This window comes from Aspergillus welwitschiae (genome assembly GCF_003344945.1).
Source record: "Aspergillus welwitschiae strain CBS 139.54b unplaced genomic scaffold BDQ94scaffold_171, whole genome shotgun sequence".
Lineage (NCBI taxonomy): Eukaryota > Fungi > Ascomycota > Eurotiomycetes > Eurotiales > Aspergillaceae > Aspergillus > Aspergillus welwitschiae.
The window spans coordinates 1-7,860 of NW_020798865.1; the positions used below are offsets into that span (position 1 = coordinate 1).

General features: G+C 48.7%; 4 protein-coding genes across 4 annotated transcripts; all 4 read right to left on the reverse strand.

Annotated features, from left to right (window-relative positions):
• Positions 1–31: 31 nt before the first annotated feature.
• Positions 32–1,096, reverse strand: BDQ94DRAFT_176529 (uncharacterized protein; the record flags this gene model as incomplete). The annotated part of the gene is made up of 6 exons (XM_026772715.1): positions 32–342; positions 397–509; positions 562–639; positions 699–862; positions 915–963; positions 1,031–1,096. Coding segments are annotated over 6 exons (781 nt in total), but the record flags the coding sequence as incomplete, so codon positions are not given.
• A 1,105-nt stretch (positions 1,097–2,201) lies between these two features.
• On the reverse strand, positions 2,202–2,574 carry BDQ94DRAFT_164655 (uncharacterized protein; the record flags this gene model as incomplete). Its single annotated transcript, XM_026770087.1, has 2 exons — positions 2,202–2,374; positions 2,427–2,574. 2 exons carry the CDS (start codon positions 2,572–2,574, stop codon positions 2,202–2,204), a joined length of 321 nt encoding a protein of 106 aa, XP_026619253.1.
• A 168-nt stretch (positions 2,575–2,742) lies between these two features.
• On the reverse strand, positions 2,743–3,036 carry BDQ94DRAFT_164656 (uncharacterized protein; the record flags this gene model as incomplete). The annotated part of the gene is made up of 2 exons (XM_026770088.1): positions 2,743–2,824; positions 2,858–3,036. The coding sequence occupies 2 exons, from the start codon at positions 3,034–3,036 to the stop codon at positions 2,743–2,745; spliced, it is 261 nt and encodes an 86-aa protein (XP_026619254.1).
• Positions 3,037–5,282: 2,246 nt separating this feature from the next.
• On the reverse strand, positions 5,283–7,860 carry BDQ94DRAFT_155824 (uncharacterized protein; the record flags this gene model as incomplete). The annotated part of the gene is made up of 5 exons (XM_026768543.1): positions 5,283–6,331; positions 6,388–6,746; positions 6,804–7,411; positions 7,468–7,681; positions 7,745–7,860. Coding segments are annotated over 5 exons (2,268 nt in total), but the record flags the coding sequence as incomplete, so codon positions are not given.

The window sequence follows — 7,860 nt, forward strand, 5'->3', positions numbered from 1 at the left end:
TGGAGAGAGGGCGAGGAAATATCTGGATGACCACACCGCTCGGTGAAAGAACAATAGATCGTAGTCTTGAAGCTAGACTCAATCATGCTGCCCCAACCGACGTTCTCTGTAGTAGCTGTCTGGGTTGGAGAAGAGGTTGTCTTCGGTGTGGCACCGATGTCGTTGGTAGTGGTGGATGATGTAATATGGAATGTTGTGGATGGGGTAGCAGCTTTCCCTGCCTCCTTATCAGGGGTTTCTGTTGAGTGAGCATTTGCCTCTGCTACAGTAGCCAGCATGTCCAAAGCAGTTGAAGCCTTAGGATCCCGGGCCGTTTGAGAAGACGCGGATGTAGCATGCCCACTGAGTGATGAATTAGAGACAACCGAGTTCAGTAGCTTTGTAGTTGATGCTAACCTTCCGAGTGCGCTGGACACTGTAGATATAGCCGCTGGTTTGATTGGCTGAGAATCTGTCCCTTCCATGGTGGCTCTGAGCAGAGTCTTACTAGCCAGTGAATAGAGCGACCCCTATGCAAGTGTTAGCACATGAGTCCAGTATATATCCGTTACATCTGCCTACCAGGCCCACGCAGCAACTTGCTGAAATGACATTGTTGGCCAGGTCAGCAGCTGGTGGGGATGAAACGATCTCATGCTCCTGATATACATAGCCGATTAGCTCTCGACTGATATGGGACAATGATTGGGTTTGCCAACAGTTGCTACCGCGGGTGGCCGCTCCCGGGAATGTGATGAACGATAGGCGCTCGCGTTCGATACTTCTGGAGTTGGTATTCCTATACCTGGACACACGATGTCCGTGAAAGTGAGAGTGGTAGTAGTATTAGTAGCCCCTGACAACGCTCGTTCGGTTGCAGTTCCTACGCGGCAGATCAGCTGGCAGTGACCAATGATGCCTCTTGCACAACATACTTGGGTCTTGGAGATATCCGTCCTTCACAAGTCCTTTGGCATCACGACTCTAATATTATTGGTCAGTGCCAACAGTAAAGTTCCCGCTAGTAGGGAAAGGGGCATCGTCACTGTACCGAGACATTAGGACGTAAGGGCTGGAAGGCAATAGCGAGGCAAACACAAGAGAGAAGCAGAATCATTGTGACAGGAGAATATCGGTGATGGCATATACGAGAGTACCGCATAGAGTATCTGGGGCACCGCATTTGTACGTCGGGGTTGAGGCGATTCTGTTGTAATGCGAATAGGAAGCTTGATTCTTCTTATTTCAAAGGGATGCAAAGAAGATATATATACAGCATGAAGTCCAAATTGATTGGAAGTCAACTCGCATAGATGAGAATTATTTCCGCTTTGCGGTATCGTTCCTCCGCGGCAACAGCTTTATATCACAACAGTTTCTAATAAAACCGGAATGGCTTTGAACAGATACTTTCCCTATTTATGGTATCGTATGGAGCAAGACATTGAACAACATCACGTACATATGCACAGAGTAAGCGGGCCTTTCAGTTCGGTATGGAATGCAAGCCGTTAATTTTCCCGACACAAGTTGTGGGCAGAATACAGGTCAATCATAGACAAATGTTCAATTAACAAAGAGAGTGCCCTCCGCAACAAGCGGCCCATGTATATTGGCACACCTCAAAACTGTTGCGGGGCAAAATCGATGTACTCTAGGCGGTTTACTTGGGCAAAATCCCCACCTGAGGTTCAACAACCGGTCGAGACGGTTAGTAACCGGTCGATATAGTCTATGGCGTATAAGGGCAGTTCACCAGGTCAAACTCCTGATCCCTGCCCCTAGAATCCCATTAGGTACGATCTGGTGAGATTAACTCTCTCTTGTATGTTTAACCCGCGTCCTCCGCGAATTTGTAGCATTTACCTGCATGAACTGACCTCGCTGGTGACCACTTGGACTCGGTTGTAATGGACCATCCCAATTGCGCAGCAAACAATCTTGTCGGTGTCAACACCATGGAATCTGTCCTAACCAATCGGGTGGGTCTGGGTATCGCCCGACCGGGCATTTTGTACCTGCGGGGTTGGAGTCCGTTGTGAGTTGGCCAGTGTTCTGGCTGGCCAAACCGCTATCAGAATTGACCGGTGCATCATGTAGGGACTATCTCCTAGAAACATCAGATATTATGGTTGAGAATACCCTGTCGGGACAAGGGATTTGTGATATGGGATTTAGGGGTTAGGACGAAGCACGCAACGACAACAGGTTTGTGTGGTCAATCAATATTGCCCAGCTTGAGCAAGGCCTCTAGTACTATGTGCAAGACAGAGAATGCTCCAAACGGTATTTGCAGCATGGGAATTTGGTGTCTCGTTGAAGGCAGTAGAAGAAAAGGGTGAGAATAGTGTCCAGCATCTGATAGGAAAGGTTCCCACAGTATGACCAGTGCTTGCTTCAATGGGCTGGAGATCCCATGTGTGGTTCTGAGGGATATGGTAGTCCACCATCGACAACTGGGTCATGTATTAACCACCAGTGTTGTATCTCTGCCCCCATGCTAGTTGTAGCATATGAATGAGCGATACTCGCTCTTGTAGGCTGACGACGGGATTCCATTTTTATCCACTTTGAGCTGGTCCAGGCTGACCGCATTTGCCCGGGTGGTGAGGATGAGGGTCAATTAATATTGAGGGTACCATGTATCAGAGCCCTAACATAACATTTCACTGTGCCTCTCAGACTACTCACCCTTGACTCAGTCCTACCCAGTGATCAAATCAGATTAGTCACTGAGCGCTCAGTCTGTGCAGCAGAGCACAGTCATGTGCCATGATCTTCCGTGACGCAGGGCAGGGCTTCGTCCCGTAAATTCCCGGAGGAGTGCGTGCCCTTATCCTTCAATCTGTGATATTGCTACGCGGATGGCACTTTATACCGCGATTCATGCATGTCCCTGGTTCCCCAGAAGAAGCAGATACTTTTAGTCGCTGCACGAGCATTTCCAGCGAACATACTCCACCGAGCAGGAACTGAAACACCTATCAACACCCAACCCCCAGCAACAAAACAATGAGCCTGGAATTCAGGTGTGAATGGGTCGTGCATAGCAGGCATGGTTCACTATACCAGAAGTAGTATTTACATCTCTTACAGACAACAGGCATTGGATGAGTACCTAGATAGCTGATGAGGGCCGAGGAAGAACAGGAGCAACTGGATAAAGGAATAGAACGCAAACCCGCCGGGTCTCATGGAGACATGCCTCTAATTCGCATTGGCAGCCATCCAGGACAACTCCAGTCGCCCCCGTATTCATAATCTTTTCCAAAATCTGATAGCCGGGCCAGTAGGCACCAGTATCACCAGGTTACATCGAGATGATTTTTTTTAGCTTTTGAGCGAGAGGGGAAACAATCAGTCCATTTTTAATTGAATCCTGCCGATTCTTCACCAGTAGAAAGAGTCGCACGGAAGGTTTCATGAAAGAAATACTCGCCCTTTGAATAAAATCTATTCAAAAAAAAAAAAAAAAAAGAAAAGGAAAGAAAAAGGCCTTGAAAGCATCAGCCGCGCACAGTGTTATTGCGCAGTCACTGTTGACAGCAGCAATGCCATAACCTTGATCTCTGAGCATGAGGAGCAGAGGCTTGTATCTAAAGGCCGACTCAACAAGAACAGGCGGCTTTTATTCTTGGTCTCTAGAGCCACGGGTCGAGCAGAAGCCGAGAATATGTCTCCCAAGAAGCGTCATCTTTCTATGTTGCTGGGGAGAATTTAAGAGCGTAATAAATATTCGTTTAGGCACATGTGACTACCTATGACGGTTGAATCTCTATGGACTGCATTGCTTCCAGAAAGCGTCTCCAAGCAGCTGGCACTAGAAGCAGGCAACGGTACTGCCCGACCTGATTGGCCATTCTAGGCCCAAGGTAATCGTCGTATGAGTGTTCTGTAGTAAAACATGATTGCTAAGGGCACTAGCAAGGAGCCCTTCAATCTGGACTCCAAGATCGCTGAGCCGCGGGCCGCAAGGCCGCGGAACGGAACATCAGACATGTACCACCAAAGGCCTCGATGAGGCTCCAAATCTGCCGAAAATCAATGGTGTACCGTAAGACGTATATAAGAATTGGGTAGCGGTCTCGCCAAGGCGAGGGGCCAGTATGAATTCACCACCAACACCGCTGTATATTAGGAATGTCTCTTCTGGAGCTCAATACAGCATATGTAGTAAGAGATAGACTATAACTCCGAATTAAGGGGAAACAAACATCCAAAAAATGCAGACGAGAATCCCAATATATAATACAGTGAGCAGGACGGCCGCTGTTTTGGGAAGCCTCTGCATATCATGATCTACTTCTCTTAGCCCGACGCAGCGGAGGACTCGCGACGTGGCGGTGGCAGTAGCATTGCAAATTTTCAGCTGGCGTGAGTCGATGAACCGACAGAGTAGGCGGGAATCTCGCTGCTGTTCTGGCTTCTTGGTCTCAGTTTATTCTCCAGGCTCTCACGGAATAGACTATCGTAGGAAGCCAGCCAGCACCTTTCGAGAAGATGATGGAGTTCTATATTGACATCGTATAAATGCAACTTCACCGCATGGGCGAGGAACGCAGTCATTTCAGCAAACCTGGGAGCATCACGGCAAGCTGCTCAATTGCAGCTGATGCCCTCGTGCACAAGGGCGAGATGAGAATCAATTAAATAGCAGTCAAGGGAGTCCATTCTCTGTGGCGGAAAATGATGTGTTGCCCGTTGAGGGGAAAATCGGAAAGGTCACGATGATGTGACTTCAAACACTGTTCTCTAAATGTGTCAACAAGATATCGTGTCACAAAAAGGTTTATCTTGCGTGCGCAAGAAGGTTCGGATTAGGGGAAGTTGTAGCCTCATCTCCGGCAAAAGGAAGACCTCTGAATTGACTCCACCGCGGTTCATAAGGAGTTCGAACACAGAATAAATTCCCTAATTCAATCTCCAGTGGGGTAGGATAGACGAACTATACTTCTTTCTCTGTGCCTTTTCGGTAGATTGATCCCACTTATAGAGGGTGTTGCGGCTCTCTGGTTCTGGTTCTAATGCTTCCAGGTCCGGCTCCGGTTCCGGCTCTGATCCAGGCCCCTAGTCTTGTGTTGCGGATATCTCTCAATTAGTCACGCTCCATTTAAGTTGAAGCTTACCTAATTTTCTTGTGGCACGTTCCGGTCTACTCACCATCTATACCAGAGTGATTGTTAATTCCGTTACCTTTCCGGTAGGGCGTAGTATAACTTCCCTTGTAACCAAACTCACAAGAAGCGATGAAAGTCTCCTTCTCAACGTCATCTATCGCATCAACAGTATACTGCCATGTTGTGGTCAAGAGCTTTATTCTTCAATTGCTAAAGTCTGTGCAAGTTTCACGAAGTCAAATTCATCTATTTGAGCGAATCAAACTAGGGTCTAAGTCTGATTCCATGGACGGTGTGGGTGTGGTTCTTGAAATTGGACACGCTAGATGGCACAAAGTCAATATTCTTCAGCCTACATAGTCCGCATTTGCGAAATCCCGAGTCAAATGCTGCAAGCTCTTGCTCATGAATCCTTTCCACGTGGTCCCAGAGCTTGTTTGTTTTGCTCTTTCGCTTCGTGCGGTCAGCAGGTGAGAGGCGCGTGTCCGAAAGGCAGAATGGACATTGCAGTGGGTCGAAATTTTCGACGACACAGGCAGATGAAGGATTCGCTGCCTGGGGCTTTGGTATGGTCACTGACTGCTTACCCCGCCGAGGGCTCTCCTTCCGGTCTTGCCATCGGACCATAAGGCGGATGTACCTTAACCGTCGAAGATGAGCTTCTTCGTCTGTTTTGGTAGGAGTTGAATAGCAGAGCAGATCAACGAGCTCCTTGCGCTCGAGGATTTGGTAGGTCCGGGCCACATGAGGCTGTAGTTTAGCCTCAGGAGAGGTCCGATCGAGCTCGTACTGTTGGTTGAAAATAGCCGTGTCTGTCTTCCTAAAGTGCCTTCGGCGATTCCTCTCCTTCTCCTCCTCTCGGAGCCTCGTAAGTGTACTGTTGAGCTCGGCATCTGCACGTTTCTTCCGCTCACCAATCTCGGTGCCTGCGGCATCCTTCACACGTTTATAGCCCTGGCTGCGAATTTCCGCAGTCAATGCGCGACAGACTCTTCGAAGACGACGGACCTCTGGGTCTGTAGTGATTTTTTTAGCCTGGGTAGCCGTCAATCCAATAGGTGCGGTTTTATCTGCCAGCAAGGTCGCTGATCTCAGCTCACGTTGAACGACCTCGTTCGATGGGCGTTTGTGAAACGCTGCCGCTGTATCAAAATCGACTATCTCATTGAGGTAGTATTTCACGGCATTAGATTCGTGATCCGCGACTTGATCACGGATCGAGGATGGAGCGCTGTCTAAATTGATGTTCATGTAAGCCATAAAGAATGAGCAGTACCAAAGGTGGTCTTACTATTAATGGCATTAATTGCACCGCGCCGGAACACCTTCTGTGTAAGGTTACGTTCCTGGCCACTTCGCACTCCAATCCGTTTGACATATCGGCTCCAGGTCTTGGACTTCAGAGGGCACGAATCAGATGTCCTGTAGCCCTGGGGAGTACGTTCAGGCTCACGGAAGACCGATACATCCAGCTTTTCTCTCTTTATCTTCAGCTGGATGCCCTTTCGATGATCAGGAATTGGTACTGTGTATATATGGGACACATCTTGAATAGTAGCCTCGAAGATATCATCATGTATTGCCAGCGCCAGAAGCTGTGATAGCACATCGAATATCAAATTATCCTCGTGCTCGATAACGTATCTCTTCCTAGTGATTAAGTAAGTACGTGGCACCACCTCATTATCACGTGGCTCGATGACTTACAGCCGAAACTTCCTTCCTTCCCCTTTAGTATGCAGGATGGACACAATGGCGGCTAAGATATGGCGACGTCCAGGCACTGGGTTACGAACAATGTAGAACTCCACGTGCCGCCAAAGAATAGTGCCCGTCTCCTCATTCCCGTTAAGGTACCCGTCATCTGTGACACTGGAACAGTCCGACTGGTGATCGCTGTCGCTCGCCGTATCCACTTCCGAGTCAGAATACGAGCTCGTCTCGGATGTCGAGCCTCCTTCCGCATGATCGTCGTTTTGCAAGTAGATTTTGGTGCCTGGATCACACAGGGGCTCCTCGATGGAAGACAAAGGCGTTCTAACCTTAGCTGACGTGTCTACAGGTGGTACCAAAGTGCCGTCCGCCTGAAATTGAAGGCGGTGTCTCGTGTCAAAAAAAGATACGGCTCGACTGGCAGAGATACAGGACAGATTGAGCCCCGAGAGGGCGTAGAGACGCTGCTTTTCGTCCGCGAACACCGAATCACAATCCACAAGATGGGACACAAGATACTGCAAAAGATCCTCCGACTGGCCTGTCGGCTTTGGCAGTGGGTGCTTACGCAAAGCCATTCTCGAACTGACAACATTCATATACTAGGGCTTGCCATTAGATAGATCTCATGAATAGGTACTTGGAGACCATCACCTACGTTGAGGCAATCTCTCCTCATATCTGCATCCATCTCCCGGCGGTTTTTCAAAGAGTATAGCCTCTTCAAAGTTCTCCAGTAGTTGGCAAGCGCGCTGTGGGCTTTGATAGACCCTTTGAAGTTCTTTTCGATCCAGTCGAACCAGGATTTGACGTCTGCTGAAGTCATGTTTTTTAGGAGATCGTCCGGGTCCAGGCATGCCTCGGTGCAGAATCTATCGACAACAAGAGTAAGTAATACCGTGATAAAACCAGAGATTCAGCTAACCGAACGATACCTCACCCATTTCCCTCTCACTGATGCCGCAGAAACATTGGTATTTGGCGAGTATTTCGGTAGCGTTGGCCCGCTTTCCAGGTGCAGCTTTCGCCGCTGCGCATAGTACAGGTAGGA